General features: G+C 47.8%; 1 protein-coding gene across 1 annotated transcript; it reads right to left on the bottom strand.

The window, feature by feature from the left end:
• Positions 1-9,898: 9,898 nt before the first annotated feature.
• LOC123430947 (auxin-responsive protein SAUR21-like) lies at positions 9,899-10,864 on the bottom strand. The gene has a single exon (XM_045114775.1). It carries the CDS (start codon positions 10,727-10,729, stop codon positions 10,316-10,318), a length of 414 nt encoding a protein of 137 aa, XP_044970710.1. The 5' UTR covers positions 10,730-10,864; the 3' UTR covers positions 9,899-10,315.
• Between the last annotated feature and the right edge of the window lie 8,950 nt (positions 10,865-19,814).

Here is a 19,814-nt window from a genome sequence, read left to right as displayed (position 1 = left end):
TAGAGCAGTCCCCTATCCCATCCTCACCACGGGGGGCATTGCTGCCGGCCCAAACACCACCGTAGTATTCCGACAACACTCTGGCTATGCCTTGTGCGTGATGTGTTTGACACATTGTGTGATCACATTTTTTGTGATTTTATTGGGCAAAAGGAAGGATTTCGATGCTTCGTCCGGCAAGGAGTATGGACCGACCGAGCTTGGTCTAATGATTCAAAATGTGTTCTTCGATTCCTCTGATTTGGACGAAGAAGTGGAAATGATAATTCTTATGAGCATGCAAGAAGAAATGGACCGACAAGTGGAGCACAGTCTCAACTTCAAGGCTAAATCAAAGGGAGAAGAGTGATCAATCGAGGAAGGGTGTGCAGAGCTCGACTACTACAGAGGGACCACTTTGCTCCATAGCTTACTTTCCCGGATGATCCATGGTTTTGTAGACATTTTCGCATGCGGAAACCATTGTTTTTTCGCATTGTGGAGGAAGTGGAGGCACACGATGACTACTTGAAGCTCACAAGGGATTGTTGTGGTCATCTCTCTTTCTATGCCAACAAGAAGTGCACGGCTGCTTTGAGAATCCTTGCACTTTGTACTACTGCAGATGTCGTTGGTGAGATGGTGAGGACGGGGAAGAGCACATGCCTGAACACTACTGTAAAGTTTGCTCGCGTCGTGGTGGATGCACTTGTACCTGGGTATCTCACAGAACCAAATGTGCAGGACACGAAGAAGTTGTTAGCTATTGGAGAGGCGGTGGGTTTCCAGGAATGGTTGGATCAGTTGATTGCATCCATTGTCAATGGAGGAACTGCCGCAAAGTTTTGTGGGGAATGTATCAAGGTCACACCAAAGAGGCCACAATCATACTAGAAGCGGTGGCATCACATGACTTATGCATTTCACATGCTTTCTTTAGAAGGACAGATTCTCACAACGACATCAACATGCTTCAACGATCTCCGATGTTCAGTAGGCTTTGCAACTTGGAATCACCTCCGTGCAACTACATCGTCAACGACCGAGACTACACCATGGAATACTATCTTGTCGATGGCATATATCCTCAATGGGCTGCATTTATAAAGACCATATCCAAACCACATGGCAAAAAATAAAAGTACTTCGCGACAATGCAGGAAGCACCTAGAAGGATGTGGAGAGGGCATTCAGACTGCTGCAAGCGCATTCAAGAATTGTTCATGGGGATGCAATGATGTGGAAATCAGAAACTTTCTGGCAGCAGATGACATGTTGTGTTATTTTGCACAATATGATCGTCGAGGATGAGGGCAATTGTGTAGCTCAAACCAATGATTTTTAAGCACGAGGAGAACAAGTTGAAATCCCGGAAGATCAAGATGCAGCTCAGCTTATGAACTTTTTGCAGATGCATCAGAATCTTTGAAATCATGAAGTGCATGCCCAGCTACTCAATGATCTTGTGGAGCATACGTGGACCTATAATGAATACCAAAGAGCTTATGTTCAATTGTGCACTTCAAATAATTTTTATGTAAACATCATTATGTTCAGTACCAACATTTGTTATTTACATGCGATAATGGATATTGTGATCGATGTGTATGGATTTACATGGATTTGAGAGTCCGAATTTAAGATATGTAGATGCAGGGAGCGAAACATGTGGGATCATCTATATGCTTCCACGAGCATGCCCAGGTGTGTCCGTGTATGTATAGGGTCCAGATTTGTCGAGTCCTTAGATGCTCTAACCCTTGTTGCGTTGATTAATTCGACTCGGAGGTAGTATGTGAAATTCCTTGAATGTTTTATCTTTCAGCAAGAGTAGAACGCTATTCTATCCACAACAACTAATTGACTAGGCATGTCAAGGTAAAGTCAAGGAACCTTAGACCAACTTCATAGTCTGATCCTAAATGTTTCGACCGCGTCCATCTAAAGATAAACGGGCATAAATCCGACCCAATATGTATAGCAAACGAACATTTATCTGTTTTTCGCCTACTTTTGCTTTATCCCCGCCTTAATTTTGAGTTGTGTTTGCGTCGAAGCGGACACGTCCGGACGGACGGCGACGTGTGCCCTTGTCCTTCCCTGACCCGTCATCACTTGCACCCAAACCCAATTGGGACACAACCCCTCTTTTCTCTTCACGTGCTCCTCCCTTCGCCCCGCCATCACCGGTGTCATCCTACCTATTTTCATCGGATGCCTTCCTCGCTAAAACTTGCCAGCCCGCCGACACCACGAGCACTCCATGCCATAGCCTGCCCCACGCAAGCGATGTTCATGGCTCTTTCGGTGGGGAGAGAAGCAACGGCTGACTATGACGGTCATCCACTTCAACACCTTCTGACAGACGTTGCATATAGCAGGGTGTCAAACGCCATCGCCAGCTGCTTGCGAGGGGCATATCAACTGAAACCGCCCACGAACACAAATTGTGTCCACAATCACGACTGTAAGGTATTCGACACTTTGCTAAATAGGATAGATTCGCCCGTATCGTGATATGATCCCAAAAGTGGGTTCGACATCTCATACGGTTGAGCCCTCGCCATCGACAGCACAAGATCGCCTACGAACACGAGCGACACCGTTGCTGCTATCCAATCCGCCGTCCCCCGTCAGCATCAAGCGCGCAGCCAACGGATTTACAAATACCAGCCGGCCGGCCCGTCTCTCGATCAGCTCCGTGAGACTGCCCTACCCTCCGGTCACGTTCTTCAGGCATGGCCATGGAGCGGCGACATGACCGCCGGTTCTTCCGGAGCACCCAGCCCTGAAAACGATGCCATCATTGGCACACCCTCGCAAGGGACATCTCAGCTGCCTGCCATGTTCTTCAGTGTTGTCATGCTAGCGACTCAGCTACCGCTATCCAATGCTGCGTCTCACCAGAACATAACTGTATATTCTAGTCTGCCGAGCGTGATTATATGGGATGAAAAGGTCCGAAACGGATAGATGAGCATCGATCTGTCCTGTCATTAGCCCGGAAAGTCTTGGCCCCGGTTTCGGCGCGCGCACACAGAGACGCGCGCTACGTGCGTGCATGACCGGCGCCATGGATGGCACGGCGCCGCGGGGTATGGGGGCGTGCTGCTGCCCAGTGCCCGCGCTCGTGATCGATCGCCTTCGTAGCGAGATCGGCGTGCGCGTGAGCGAGGTGGCGACGGCGACGAGATCTTTGCCGGTGTGTGTGCGACTGTGCGTGACGGCCACGCGCGCTGTGCCTGTGCAATGGCGGCTGGGGTTGCCTGCGCGCGACGGCGCAGCACATGGGATGGGCGCGCGCGTGCACTCGGACGGACAGCGGACGCGATCACGGTTAGCCGCGCGCTCGCGTCGTACCGCCGCCGCGTGCCTCTCCTGACCGAGTGACCGTGGCGCCCTCGTTTACGGGGCGCGCGCACCCCCAAAACCGTGTGCGGATCCGCTGGTTTCACTGAGCTTCGCATCCCGGCTGACAGGTACTGGGGTCCAGTACTCTGTTTCTTTCTCCGTTCTCTGTTTTTCACGTGTCCCTGTGGATGGGAGGGAAGTGGTTGCGTCCTTTTATTCGGTCTGACAACTCCGTGTTGGTACGATAAAAAACAATTGCTACTGAACTAAGAGAAACTCTATTTTTCTTTGAAAAGGGCAAACACTTTGCCTTGGAGCATTTTTAATGGCAACCCATAGATTTCGTGTTCATGGGCAGGTGCGAGAGGACGCCATCCAACCCATACCTGGTCAAATGGATCGGCCCGGCACGGCACGGCACGGCCCGGCCAGCCGTAATCGTGCCCGGCACGACACGACACGTTTGGACCCGATTATTAAGCGGGTCGTGCCGTGCCGACCCGCGTGCCAGCCTCCCAGGCCCAAGCACGTCACGTGGCCTAATCGGCCCGGCCCGCGGCACGCTAAGGCACGGGGGGCCGCAACACTTTTGCTGTTTTTTTTGCCGCCCAGCCGCCTCTCTCCCTTTTTCCCGCCCAGCCGCCCGCGCCCTTTCCTCCCCCCCGCTCCCTCGCTCCCGACTCCCCCATGGCCCCATCGACCGCTCCCCCGGCTCCTAATCGTGTCGGGCCGTGCCAGCACGCGGGCTCGGGGTGGCAGCCCGAGCACGGCCCACGATGTGCTCGTGCCTAGCCCGAGCACGATTAGCCCGTGTCGGGCCCGGCCCGTGTCGTGCCTGGCCTGCGGGCAGCCGTGCCGGCCCGGCAGGCACGACCCGTTTGGTCAGGTATGATCCACCCGTAGCAGCATAGATCTATCCTATTTTTTTTATGTCTGCACGATCAAATAGTCGCATGTAAAGGGTACATATGTTTAAATCATCGCATGCAACACTAGTTCAATTTTTTTTTAAATATTACGTCCCACCATTGTTGTCCCCTTCCATCGTCCATTGATGCTCAGTCAGATCTTTCTTAAGCTGCTCGTGAGTTGATCGATGCCGAATTTGTTGATGCATTTAAATCAACTCTTCAAATATGGTCGGATTTTATTTCGGAAGTTGGATAAGATCATCCATGTTCTCAAATTCTAGAGCTGTGGCAGCATAGTCACCCTCATCCCCGACGATCATATTGTGCGACGAAGGTGAGAGAGAAAGAATAAAGAAGAAAAATGATAAGGATGGAGTCGTGAGGGTCCGGAAATGGTTTTGGATGGGCCAGGGGTGTGAGATAGCCACGTCTCTTGTGTCCGGACTACGGCAAAGCTTACCCACTTTTGTTTCCATTTTACGGGAGAAATCGCACCACGACCGTCCCGCGGACGGATACAGTCCTGCGTTGGATGGCTTCCGTGGTGAGAACATTGTTGTCCCCTTTCACCGCTCACTGATGCTCAATCAGATCTTTCTTTAGCTGCTCGTAAGTTGATCGATGCCGAATTTGTTGATTCATTTGAATAAACTCTTAAAATGTAATCGGATTCTGTTCCGGAAGATGGATAAGATCACTCATGTTGTTAAATTCCAAAGCTGTCATCATCATCCTCATCATCATCCTCGACGATCATGTTGTGCAGCGAAGGCAATAGAGAAAGAATAAAGAAGAAAAAATGAGGAGCATGGATTCGCGAGGGTCCGAAAAAAGTTTTGGATGGACGAGGGGTGTCAGATAGTGACACTTTTTATATCCGGAATCCCGCAAAGCTTGCTCATTTTTGTTTTCGTTTTGCGGGAGAAATCGCATCGAACCGATCTGCGGACGGATACACGTGTGCGTTGGATGGCTTCCGCGGTCCAAACGGATGTGAAAGTTTGCATGTCCGCTCGAAGATGCTCTTATTCATTAAATAAGAGAGAGTTTATTAAATAACATATAGTTTGTGTTTCGTACAAGCCCTAAGGCCACTCCATCGCGCACAAAAATCTACTCTCCCGATATTAAATTACTCAAACACTTAGCATCCACCTTGGCCCATATACAAGCCTTCTTACGGATCTTAATAAAGATGTATCCCTTTCCAAATTTGTTGTTGAAGACACTTGCATTGCGTTCTTTTAATTTTTTCATACAATGTGCATTGCGGGCGTAGCCATACCCTTGCGGTTATCACGATTACATTCCATAAAATGTCACCACCATGTGGAAACATTATTGATGCCCATCCAAGAGTTAGTATGGAAGCAATAGTGACCAAGCCAATCGGAGACTCACAAATTCAGAGGGAGAAGCGGCACTGGGGGAAAATGGACGATCGACTCTACCGTGGTGCAACAAAGAGGCATAGCCCACAATTGGACCACCCCCGTTTGACTAAACGGCCCGCCATTTAAATCAGGTTGAAGAATCTGTACTTAGGCATCTTCAATAGTTTGTATGTAGTTTTTTTGATAAAATTGTCCATGTCATCAACCAACAAAGGATCATACAACTACTTCAATAATTGCATCTAAATTATCCAATAGGAGAAAAGGAATAAATGCAATTGCTCTTAATTTAACCTTGGAGCTTGTGCAAGAGCTATTGGTTAATCTACATACAACTTTTCTCTCTTTCCTTATTTTTTGTTGCCACATCATCATATATCCTAGCTCGCAAATTTTACAAACAACTATCTTACAACTGTTGAAGATGTCCTTAGAGCCCAAACCTTGGAAGCAACTAGTTAGCGAGCGCTTCTTCGGGAGCCTCCCAGCGAGCACTCTCACACGCTTCATTTGGCGCGTTCTCAGTCATCGCCACATACCGTGTTTTGAGCGCTTCCTCCGCATTTTTTTACACGAGTTTTCGGCTTTTATATTGAGTTTTCTGAATTTTTTTTGTGTTTCGATTTTCACCGGTCTTTCTTAAAGTTTTAATGTAAAAAGTTCAAAAAAATCACGAAAAAACGTGTTTTCTGTTTTTTTCTCGTGAGAGGTATGGTTTTGCCTTCGCGAAAGGCACGACCGTGCCTATCGAAAACGGAAAAAAAAACATTTGGTGTTTTTTTTTTGCGAGAGGCATGGTCGTGCCTGTCGGAAAGGGAAAAAATATGTTTTCTGTTTATTCGCGAGAGGCACGGTTTTTCCTTCTTGATAGGCACGCTCGTGCCTCTCGAAAAGGGAAAAAAAAACGAAAAAACGTGTTTTTTTGCGTTTTTTTCTATCGCAAGAGGCATGGTTTTTTATCGATTTTTTCGTGAAAAAAATGTTCGTTAAAATCTATTAATATGTATCTAGTTATGAAGATCTAAATGCCAAAAACTCAACGTTGAAAACGGTAAGATATTTGGACGCTCGGTTTAGGCGATAAAACGTTTTGAAAATACGAATCTAGGAAAAAAGGAAAAACTCTCATGTTGGGACAAATGGCACGCATGCAGTGCGCCACTTATTGCAACCTGAATAGTGGGAGCGATCTTTGAAAGGTGTACCACACAATTAGTGATTTCGTCAAACCTTCCACACCGTACTTTGAAGTTTGTAGCGGTTTACTCGAAGAATTGGGCCTTGTAAGCTTATGTTGTGGAGTAGCACTCTAAGAGCATCTATATCCGGACTTGGCAAATCCGATCCCTCAAATGCTGGCGGCAGACGCGTCCGTGGACACTGGTCGGTCATCTCTCAAATAATGTATTCTACAACCGGACATCTTAAATTAGAAACCTCGAATTCATATTATTACATGCAACGTAAATCTAATGCAAGCAAAGCTCGTCCAGCTCCACTGTATCCATGTCCGGCGGGCGGTTGTGTCCCATGTAGTGTTGGTCCTGTCGCCGACGAGGTAGACTCGTACATGGGACACTAGCCGACTCACGAGAGTCAAGCTCTCTCCGTCTCCCATGCCCTACTCCTCCTCGTCGGAGACCGTGACCGGACGGTGCTGGTGAACGTCAGGTCGATGACCGATCCTTCTTGGAAGGAGACAAGTCGAACACGACATGGTTGCGGTGCCCGCACGCGTGCATTATACGGGGGGGTCGGAGAGTGTAACTCCGCCTCTCCAACGTCTAACGTCCAACATAGAATGTCTCCTTTGCTTGCTGTATCGAGGAGGTGGAGACGTCATCGAGCCATACGTGTGCTGAACGTGAAGGTGACGTTCGTTCGACGCTAGATCGAGACGAATCGTGATTGGATCACGAAGACGTTCAACTACTTCAACCACGTTTTTACTGCTTTTGCTTAGCCATCTATAGGGGTATGTAGATGTATTCCCCCACTCCTAGCTATACATCTACATATATAGATTTTGGATGCGCGTAATAATTTTTTTGTTTCCCATGCAATGTTCTCGAACATGTATTATGTATGTGTGTCTACTGCAGTTAATACTAGCTCCTAGGTGCAAATCAGCCTCTCTCCTCCTGTTAGGATCGGCGCAATATTCTGTTATAACTAAAATATCATAGTTAACTTGTAATTGTTTTGTAAAGTTTTAATAAGTAATTGATATGCCACTCAGTAATGGAAGATTTGACTTCTCATGTTAGTCAATTTTTTTCCCATAAAATTACTTCGTTATACTAAACCTATTAATTTATTTTTGACTCCAAAAGAAACAGTATGATGTACCTATCAATTTGTCTTACCTATTTGGAAGCACTAGTACTAGTTCTGTTGCTTGTAGCATTGTTGTTTGGTAATTCATATGTTGTTAATTAGTCCTCACTATTTAAAAAATTATATACTCCCTGCGTCTTATAATATAAAATGTTTTTACAAGTTGTTTTAGCTTGCAGAAACATCTTATATTAGGGGACAGAGGGAGTAGTAGTTTTTTTGTGAATTGTTCTAAGAGAATGATGCTGTTTCATTTCATGTTTTTCAGCTTGTCTTTGAGGTCTTGCCGTTTTCTTATTGGCATGGTGCCATGCTTAAATAATGTAGACATGTGTATTAGGCTTACTGTATATCCTATGATCATGCTTCGTAGGTTCTTATTTTGATGTCTAGGTGTTGCTGTTTAACATGAGTGGGGTTGTACCTATATTCATGATGATACCATGCTTTCTTATAATTTTCTTTCCTAAACATAGTAGTTCATATGCATCTATGTTGTCTTATTTTTGATAGTGTGTATATGCACTTACATGCTTGTTTGTTCTTTTTAATTAGGTTAGTCAATGCACCAAAACCAAGGGCGCAGCACATCCAATGGCGGCGACAATCTAGAGTTCCATGCATATTTTATACTGTTATGAACTAAATTGTGTAAGAGGTGCTGGAATATGTTGTTTGCTATTTTATTTTAACCTGGTATGTGTTAGGGGACATTCTATGCTGGACTGGATATATATTTTATGGACTATCTGTATGAACATCAAAATGTTATGTATATATTTAGTGATGGTATCTATGTACGTATGAACTCCAAAATGCTGCCACTATAACATATTTTTTATCCTCGTACAAAGATGAGTGACGTGGCTAAATTTGGACCCTCCACTGACCAGTGGCGGGCCTCAATTTGAACGGGTCAAAATTCAACCAAGAGTAAATCCTGGCATTAATTATTAGTGGCGAGCCTAAATCCAGCCAGCCAGTGGTGACCTGCCTAGCAGTGGCTGGCCCAGGCCCGCCACTATTGACTTGTCATTAGTGGCGGGAAGTTAGCGGCGGGTCTGCCTTGGCCTAGGGCCCGACACTGAAGCCCATTTTATACCCTCCAGTGGTAGGCCTTTTGCGGTAGTGTCGACCACAGATCGACGTCCTCCTCCATCGTTGGCGCCTCCTTCGCCAGCTCCTGCTGGTCCTTCCCACGCCCAACGATTGTGCTTCCTTCGACGGCTCCTGCTCCTAGGCCTAGGGCCCGCCACTGAAGCCCATTTTATACCCTCCACTGGTAGGCCTTTTGCGGTAGTGTCGACCACAGATCGACGTCCTCCTCCATCGTCGGCGCCTCCTTTGCCAACTCCTGCTGGTCCTTCCCACGCCCGGCGATTGTGCTTCCTTCGTCGGCTCCTGGTCCTCTTCCTCCTCCATCTCCTCCTCCTTCTTCTCCTTAAAATCCTTCTCCGGATCCAGAGGTAGCCCCGCGGTCCTCCGGATCCGGACCTGCTCAAAGAGCCAAAGACGACGTCGAATCGTGTAGTGGCGGCAACGTGGGGTCATGGATGACGGGCTCTGGTGGCGGTAGAAGCAGGGGGTGGATGTGCTAGGGCTGGGGGACGCCGACCGACTTAAATAGTCGGCTACGGCCTCAGACAGGGAGCCTGAGTGACGCCATGCAGCGTTCATACCGTGGTGACGAGCGAGACGCTGTCGGACCATCGGGTTTCCGCACGGGGCACCGCCGTCAGGCCGACGCGGCGGGCGTATCCGGACACGCCCGTGCTTCTCCATATCCGTCCCATATTTGGGCTGAATATGAGGGTGGTCGATCAGCCTGGGCTTTTGAGTCTCGTTTGAGTCGATTTTTTGTGATCGATAAGTGGTCGGGCAGATTGTTTGGACGTTTAAAACGGTTACGAGGGGTCCGTGTATACATGCTCTAAGTTTTAAGACACAATCGAGCTATGCGTTTACTAGCTGTGTACCTGCAAATGGCACGAAAATATATAAACATTCAATATCTATGTCGAGAAGATGTGTACATTTTGTAATGCCAACTCGACTGAAGGATTGATAGCGTAGCATAGCAGAAGTAATCACGTAATTCATCATCGGGTCGATCTGGTAAGCCCTTGCCCGGTTGCCCCGTTTCAGCGCGCACACTCGTCGCCACGGATGGCACTGCGCCGCGCGCGTAGCCGGAGTTGTACTACTGCTGGCCGCTCCTTCCGGCCGGTAGGAAAAAGGACCAAATTGACACGGCTATCCCGCTTCTGCGATGTACGGTGGCTGGGCGCACGAACGAACGGCCGGTCGATCACGAGACGAGGCGGCGCCACCATGGCGCCAGAGTCATCGTGCGCCCTGCAGCAGGGGCGCCGCCATGACGCTGCGGCGCCGGAATGAGCGGCACCCTTCGGCGTTCGACGAGGAGACGCGGCGGAGGACGTCGCGGAGGTGGCCCTCGTCGCATGGGAGCACGAGGGGGCCGGGGGCCGACGGGAAGCCGTACTCCTCCTCCGCCTGACGCAGCAGCTCCCAGAACGCCGGGTGGCTCAGCTGCGCCAGCGGCACCGCGAACCGCCTCGACGACGACTCACCGGCGCCGCTGCCCTCCGCGCGCACCGCCACGTGCCCCGCCGGCACCGCGGCGTCCAGCATGTCCTTGGCAAGCCGCCGCACCGAGGCCGCCGACCTGGAGCGCCACCGCCGCACGGCGCGGCGGAGCCAGGCGAGCGACTGGACCGTGCCGATGACCTTGCACATGCTTGACGACAGGTACCGAAACGACGATCTGGCTGGTTTGCTCTGCTGCTCTCTGCCTTGAACTGCTTGCGGATGGAGTATTTGGATTTTGGAGAGCGGCGCAGGGCGGAGATTATATAGCCCTGGGGCTCGGGACCGGCCACCGGCACCGGCACCGGCCCGTGGATCCGTGATGATATGGACGTGTGTCGTGTGTTCTTGCACGTGAGACCTAGCAGTAGCATATATCACTAGCAATGCAGTAAAGCGGTTTGTAGTGGTATCACTTCTCGTAAAAGTAAGACGAGTGAATCAGAGCAACTTCAACTCACGATCTATACGGACGATGATTTTATTTGCTTTTCGTTTGTTTGGGTTATGCATTGATTCTATGTCCGTTCGGTCTATGATTTGGGTCGACAACGCGTCCAACGCGTCGATCCATATTTAACCCATATTTAAATACAAATATTTTGTATTTTTTCAAAAACAAATAAAATAGTATAGTTTCATAATTAAAATAAAATATAGCAAAATTTTACAAGCCTAATAAAAATTAAATTGTCTAAAAGATACACCTATTGGTTGCCAACATGATCGTACATATGCTTAATCAAATCATCTTGTAACTGAATATGAGTTTCTCAATCACGCATTTTATGATGAAATTGGATGAACTACGGAAACGATGCCGCTTCTCCGCCATGCTGAGGCACCACATTGTCACCCTGAAACTTAAACCCTTGATCGTGAAGACGTTCCGGACGCTCATCATATACGATCATATTGTGCATGATCACACAAGCAGTCATCACTTCCCACAACTTTTTGGTGCTCCAAGTTCTAGCAGGATGTCGAACTATGCCCCATCGAGATTGCAGAATACCGAAGACACGCTCGACATCCTTCCTAGCACTCTCTTGCTCTTGGGCAAATCTTTTCCTCTTCTCTCCGACAGGTTTGGAGATTGTCTTCACAATAGTGGTCCACTGTGGATAGATTCCGTCAGGTAGATAGTATCCTTTGTTGTAGTTGTGACCGTTGATGTTAACACTGACCGATCAGGTTGTTGCCTTCGTCAAGCCTTGCAAACACCGGCGATAGTTGAAGCACGTTGATATCATTGTGCGATCCGGCCATGCCAAAAAAAAAGAGTGCCAGATCCAGATATCTTGAGAGGCCACGGCCTCAAGTATGACAGTGCAAGACTTGACATGGCCCTTGTATTGGCCTTCCTAAGCAGATGGGCAGTTCTTCCACTCCCAGTGCATGCAGTCTATGCTGCCAAGTATCCCTGGGAAGCCCCGGCTAGCATTGGTCATCAACAAGCGGGTTGTGTCTGCAGCAGTCGGCTCTCTCAAGTACTCAGGACCAAACACTGCAACCACGGCCTTGCAGAATCTGTACACCAACTCTGGGCACGTAGACACACTCATACAGACGTACTCATCGATAAGATCACCGGGTACTCCGTAAGCAAGCATCCAGATAGTTGTAGTGCATTTTTGATAAGATGAGAAGTCAATCTTTCCAATCCTCTTTGCATTCGAAGTAGTCATTGTATTCGACCACCCCCTCTTGAATCCGGTTGAAAACATGCCTAGCCATACGAAAATGACGCTGGAATCACTGATGTTTGAACATCGGATTGCTTGTGTCGAAGTAGTCTCTCCATAAAAGAAAATGGCTGCTCTCTCGGTTGCGATTCAACGTCAGAACATGCCCCGAAATCGAGCCCCGGAACAACGGCCGCTGCCTATTAAGGTGGTCATGGACCAACATGACAAGCAGCATCTCCTTATCGTCATATGAGGAATCGTCGGAGTCGCACAGAACATTATAAAAAAAATGCTGTACATTGGCAAGATATGGTTAAAGCAAAGTATTTATATTTAAAGACGAAGACTTTGTCTCAGGGTGAACCATCTCCTGCCAATTCCCATTTTTTGAATGGGCTTACGAGTGTTAGGGATATCTTTATAGTTGTTGTCACAGGTTTGTGAGTAATGGGTGTAAGGCATGGGAGGATGCATGGGTCCATAATAATTCTCTTTGTCATATTTTCCCTCGTTCATATAATCTTACATTTTGTAGGAACATCATTGCGGTTAAGATTGTTAGTCGGGATTTCAATTGTATTAGGTTTAGGAGGTACTTGTATGTAGAATTTTTTTATTTCTTTTTGAAAAGGAGGCATAGCCCCGGCCTCTGCATCGAGGGATGTATACGGCCATATATTACGATATCAAGTCATCAAAAGGTATAAAGAGTCTTAAGCAAAAGATATAAAAGTTACACAGGGCCCGACGCACCCAACCAGGGATGCACATAGGCCTAGATGACTAACCACCTATCCTATTAATATGACGCCATCCAAACCGGTTAAAGATAGCCTGTTGGGGCATAGTTTATGCCTAAGTAATTTTGGTGATTTATGACAGTACCGCAAAGGACTAACCGTGTGTGTGATTAAGATTTCAGATAACACACGTCAACGGCACAAGACGACTCGCCCCCTCGTTCGTGGAACAGAAGACCGGCGTTCTCTACGATTCTCTTTATTTGAGTCATAGGAAAGCCGTACTATTAAGAGGGGAACCGTAGTGGAAAGGTTTGGGTGGAATCAATCTTTGCACGCTCACACTTCACATATTTTCCCTTACCAGCATCTTTGGAGTGGCTCCTGCCTTTGTGTTTCCTTCTGCTTCGCAAATGGTCCCCCAGCGGTAGTACCACTGGGCCAAGCGGTAGTACCGCCAGCCCTAGCGGTAGTACCGCCCCTGGTCTGCGGTAGTACCGCTCTAGGAGCTTAGTACCGCCTGCCTAGCGGTTGTTCGTGGACGGACCTTTTTGCGAAGACTTTCTTAGTTCTTATGCACTACCAGGAGGCCAGCGGTAGTACCGCTGCAGCCAGCGGTAGTACCGTTGGAGTGCTAGCGGTAGTACCGCTAGACTCGGGCAGAGAGTGGGGAAAATGGTTGGATTTCCCCCCCACTATGTAAAGGGTTCTTCTAGCTGTGGAACCTTATCTCTTCCTCTCCCAAGCTCCATTGTTGCTCCCTAAGCTCAAAAGTGCCCGATCTCTCTCCCTAGCCAATCAAACTTATTGATTCTTTAGGGATTGGTTGAGAAGGCCTAGATCCACACTTCCACCAAGAGAAAAATTGATTCCCCCACCAATCCCTTGCGGATCTTGTTACTCCTGGGTGTTTGAGCATCCTAGACGGTTGAGGTCACCTCGAAGCCACATTCCATTGTGGTGAAGCTTCGTGGTCTTGTTGGGAGCCTCCAAGCTTTGTGTGGAGTTTTCCCCAACCTTGTTTGTAAAGGTTCGGTCGTCGCCTTCAAGGGCACCTATAGTGGAATCACGGTACCTTGCATCGTGCGAGGGCGTGAGGAGAATACGGTGGCCTTAGTGGCTTATTGGGGAGCATTGTGCCTACACACCGCTCCAACGGAGACGTACTTCCTGTCAAAGGTACTCTATGGCCTTAAACAAGTTTCTAGTCGTTAGCTTCATCCCCCTGCCAGATACTAGTGGTTTTTTTTCGGCCTCCGCATTGTTACACCTAGACAACGTCTTGCACCCTAAGGCGGTAATGCGGGAGAAAACCAAAAATCGTACTATGTGGCTTTACATCTTTTATTTAACCATAGGAGCCTGACTGCGGGTGCTAATTAGAGCCCCTTTGTACAATCACAAAGGTTCTCTGGCTTATTCCGTAGTCTAAGAACCTATAATCACTTTGGTCTCAATGATTTCAAACCTTAAATAGAACGTGATAAACCCCTGATGGTTGTTTTAGTTTAACACTTTGTCTTGGATCGCAGACCAGTTGTCGCATATTGTGTCTGTCAATTTTCGGTTTTCTCGAGCGAGGTACTTAACCAGACTAGCTGGAAGTACAGTCACATAGGTTCTCTCTTTACCCTTTTAGCCTAACTAGCGGAACATAAAGGGGTTAGCACAGGAGTGGGGCAACCCAACTTTTAACCAAAGGGGTTAGCATATATGTATGTATGTATGTATGTATGTATGTATGTATAGAAAAGCCTAGACACTATAGGTTTACACAAGGTTTGGTATAGCTACCTTGATGTTCCTTAAACACCCTCGTGCGCATTTGCGCCATCACTCTTCAGGAAGTATTCCTTCAAAGGGGAAAACTTCAATGAACATTTCTTTAAACAATGGCGGTCTTGAGAACCACCAATGTATGGGTCTGCTTAACACATAGAACGACCCTTAACGATACCTATATGGGTCCGAAGACTACACTAGACATGGTTCGATGTTCCCGAACAGTGAGTTGTATATTATTAATCCACATAGCTTAAGCACAAAATTGTGCCTTTGAGGCACATACTTCGCTGGAGGAAAGGTGCTGCTATGGGTAGTGTATCCATATTTAGCTGGAGTGATATGTAACTACGACGTGGCACGAGCTCGTTTATGCTCATTCACGGTTAGCTTTGACTTGATTGTCATGCCTCGAGCATGTACTTTGACTGCCAAAGGAGTAGTGTGTTCCTTAGTTCGGAGGGATTGCTCGGTGTTACCATTTACTGTAATGATACCCTTAGGTCCTAGCATCTTCAACTTGAGGTATGCATAGTGGGGACAACATTGAAGTGAGCGAACGATGTACGGCCGAGGACTGCATGGTACCCGCTGCGGAAGGGGACAATGCTGGAGATCAAATCTTCGCTCCAAAAGTTGTCGGGTGAACCGAAAACTACCTCTAGGGTTATCATGCCCGAACAGTGAGCATCAACGCCTGGAATTACTCTTTTGAAGGTGGTATTGCTGAGTTTGATTCTTGATGGATAAATGCCCTTTTTCGCATTGCATCCTCATAAATTAGATTGAGGCTCCTACCTCTATCATTGAGGACTCGTGTGAGATGTTACCCATCAATGATGGGGTCGGTTACCAAGGCCGCTAATCACCGGTGTCGAATACTGGTAGGGTGAGCCGTACGATCATAAGTGATCAGACATGCAGACCATGGGTTGTACTTTGGGGATACTAGCTCTATGGCACATACATCCCAAAGTGCTCCTCTCCTTTTTTCGTAAGTGGGTGACATAGATCATGCGCACAATTTATACTTCAGGGGGGAACTGCTTTTGGCCCCCATTATTCGGGCAACGAGTTATCATTTGAATGAACTTGACAGTACAGGTGTAGGGTACGAAAGGAGAGGGCAGAGTCTTAGCTACGGGAAGCTTGTATGCAAGGTATATGAGTTTTGGTCCCTCTCGTAGAGGTAACAGCCCTACGTCTGAGTGCTCAGGAGCTCTTGCAGTGTGGAATGTGTATTATAGGGGGTGCGAACCCTTGTGCCAGAGGGGACGGGTGGCTTATATATAGTGCGCTACCCCTATCAAGGCCCAACATCTAAGGGTTCTCATCATAACTTTAAATTACAACAAATGGATGTGAAAAGTGCCTTTCTTAATGGTCCTTTAAATGAGTTGGTCTATGTCAAACAACCCCCGGGATTCGAACATCCCAAGCTCCCCAATCATGTGTACAAACTTAATAAGGTACTCTATGGCCTTAAACAAGCCCCACGTGCGTGGTATGAGTATTTTACTGAGTTGTTACAAGATCGTGGGTTTGAAATTGGGACGATAGATCCCACTCTTTTTACTAAGAGGGTTAAAGGGGATTTTTTCATATGCCAACTATATGTTGATGATATTATCTTTGGCTCTCCTAACATTTCCTTCAATGAAGAATTTGCTGCACTAATGACTGAGAAATTCGAGATGTCCATGATGGGAGAGTTGAAGTTCTTCCTCGGGTTCAAGATTAAACAAGGCCTAAAAGGGACCTTCATCAAACAAGCCAAGTACACTCAAGACATGCTCAAATGATTCGATCTCGAAGATGTCAAACCGGTCAAGTTCCCCATGCCAACAAGATGCAAGCTTGACAGTGATCCCAATGGTAAAGAAGTGGATCAAAAGGTATATCGCTCCATGATTGGATCCCTCCTTTACCTTTGTGCATCTAGACCGGATATTATGTTGAGTGTAGGGATATGTGCACGGTTTCAAGCCGCACCAAAAGAAAGTCATTATATGGCTGTTAAGCGAATCTTTCCATATTTGGCTCATACCCCAAACTTTGGTCTTTGGTATCCCAAAGGAGCAAACTTCAATCTAGTTGGCTATTGTGACTCAGATTGGGCAGGAGATTGTGTGGAGAGGAAGTCAACTTCTGGAGGATGCCAATTCCTTGGTCGCTCACTGGTAAGTTGGTCTTCAAAGAAGCAGAATTGCGTCTCTCTATCATCCACCGAAGCTGAGTATGTGGCAGCTGCAAGTTGTTGTGCACAATTGCTATGGATGAGGCAAACTTTAAAGGGTTACGGTGTCACTTGTGACAAAGTGCCTCTTCTATGTGACAATCAAAGTGCTATCAAGATTTCCCTCAACCCAATGCAACATAGCAAAACCAAGCATATTGATATTCGTCATCACTTCATTCGTGAACATATCAAGCTAGGTGATATTGAGGTCCACTTCATCCACACTGAAGAGCAACTTGCAGATATTTTCACTAAGCCTCTAGATGAAGCACGGTTCTGGGAGTTAAGGCATGAGCTAAATATCATTGATTCAAGTAATGTGGATTGAAGCTAGGCATGTTGCACCTCACTTTGCATTCTATCTTGGTCTAGATGTAGGCATGGACATAGGGGGAGTGTTGTTCTCTCAATGAACTTTTCCTCCCCCCATTATGCCTAAGTCGATCTAGTCTTTCACTTTAGCCATTGTCAAATGGCACTTGTGCTTCAAAGACGAGCATTGGTCATGAACCCAAGGATAATTCTTTGCGGTGTCATACCTTTGTCTCAAACATGGGTGGCCTCGGCCACCGCCCACCCCCACCTTTCTCTCCTATCGAAGAAAGGATATAAAATGACAAGTCAGTATATATTTCTGGTGCTATCTTCTTTTTCCACTTACTTATCATTTGCCCACGTTCTTCTCTTCTCCTAGGTCCCGTTGTGACATTTGCAGCGGTACTACCGCCAGGGGTAGCGGTACTACCGCCCGGGGTAGCGGTACTACCGCCAGGACCCCAGCGGTACTACCACCCGGGATAGCGGTACTACCGCCAGGATCCCAATCTACCACGACCTAACTTGGATTTTTTAGGGCTGTCTCAGGGGGAGCGGTACTACCGCCAGGGGGAGCGGTACTACCGCCAGGACCCCAGGGGTACTACCGCTGCAGCCAGCGGTACTACCGCCAGAACCACAGCGGTACTACCGGTGGCCCGTACCCCTTGGGATATATAAAGGAGGGGGAGCCCGTTTTTTTGCTGCCTCTTTCTTCTTCCTCGCGGCTCCTCCCTCCCCAACCCCGAACTCCTCCTATTTCGATCTCTATTCGTGGAGCCCCTTCTCTCCGTTGAGTTGGAGGGTTTGCTTCACTTCTCCTTCCTCCTCCAAGTGCAATGGACCCCGGTAAAGCTCCTCTCCTTTTTCTCTTGGTTGATGTTCTTGTTCTAGGGTTAGGAGCATTGGTGGTTTGGATCCATGTCTTTGTCTTGTTCTTGGATGGCATGAAGTAGATATTTGAGGGGAGTGTAGGTCTTATGACTCGTGCTGTTTATTTTGCCATGCCCTAGGATTTACATGTTTTAGATCAAGCACTTGAACTATGTTTGGATTAGATCTAAAACTTGCTCTCTCTTGACTAGGCATGTGCTTATTTAGGTGGTACTTGTGTTCCTCATGTGATTAGGCTGTGGTGGAGTTCTTAGTGTTCCTACACAGCCCATGCCCTTGTAAAATCCGTGTAGCCATATCTATGGGGTCTATTTTTCTTACAGATCTGAAAATCAAACCCCAGCGGTACTACCGCCAGGGGTAGCGGTACTACTGCCAGGACCCCAGCGGTACTACCGCCAGCAAGATTCTCTGTGTATTCTTTTCATATGCTTGGTAATGTGTGTTTACTTTTCTGCCTTCTCTGGTTCATTGCCTTGATTCCTTTTGTCGCTCTTTTTTCGGTGTGCGTTTTGTGTCACAGGTTGTGCTCGCCGCTCGAACCCCCCATGGGACACACAGTCAAAGAACTTTCGCAATCCAGAGGCTCCAAAGGTTTCGCCACGTTAGGTCTGCAACCCAAAAAGCAGGCCTTCAAGAAGACCGCTCACAAGGATAAGGGGATCAACGTCCGCACAATGCCCCCTAAGGAATTTCTGCGGTTCCGCACTCAAAACCATTACCTCCAAGAGCGGGCTGTGATCAAGAATGTTGAGCATGTTTGGGCAAGGGATCACTGCAGGATCTACCGTGATATTGTCATGAATTTGAAGAAGAACTTTGTCCCCGTTCAGTGGATTGACCTGGCTCACCTTCAGCGGAACTTGGACTACTTTGGTGATGCTCTTTCTCTGATTGACAAACTGGGCATCAAGGACATCATCACTTTCAAGACAGACTTTGACCCCAATGTTGTTGCCCAGTTCTATGTCACGGTTCACTTCTCTCCTGATGACGAGCGCTCCATGGTGTGGATGACTGGGGCTCAGAAGATGACCGGTACCTGGCGGGAATTCATGGCATTCCTCAAGGTTGAGTTCCAGGGAGCTGACACTCCACTTGGGTCGCGTTCTCATGCTGCAGCTCCCACTGATAGGGCCCCGCCAAGGATAGATTGCAGCAACTCTATGTGAAGAAGGGTGTGCTCCCCAAGCATCTGGACATCATGCATCGGATCTTCTGCAACACCCTCTTTCCTCGCATTGGCAACTTCGACGAGGTACATGGCTCTCTGGCTGAGATGCTGCTGCTCTGTGAGGAGGCTATGACTAAGGAGTCTGCCCCTCTTGATATTTCTGATGTGATGTTCACTGAGCTATGGAACTGCGTCATGATGCGCAAGGTTCCCATCTACGGGCCCTATCTGTTCGCTTATATCCGTCAGAAGTGGCAAGACACCTATCCGCAGGAGGAGTTATACATTCAGGCTGACTACATTGTGCACGATCCTGTCAAGCTTCGTGTCAAGGATAAATGGGCCAACCCATCAACTTCCTCTCAGCACATGGACACTGACACAGAGACTGCTGCTGACAGAG

Source organism: Hordeum vulgare, chromosome 2H (assembly GCF_904849725.1).
Source record: "Hordeum vulgare subsp. vulgare chromosome 2H, MorexV3_pseudomolecules_assembly, whole genome shotgun sequence".
NCBI classification, from domain to species: domain Eukaryota; kingdom Viridiplantae; phylum Streptophyta; class Magnoliopsida; order Poales; family Poaceae; genus Hordeum; species Hordeum vulgare.
The sequence above is the reverse complement of the archived record's forward strand: the minus strand, read 5'-3'. Positions and strand labels throughout refer to the sequence as shown.

Coding starts and splice junctions, on each gene's coding strand:
- LOC123430947 (XM_045114775.1), bottom strand. CDS start 10,729: ATGTGCAAGGTCATCGGCACGGTCCAGTCGCTCGCCTGGCTCCGCCGC.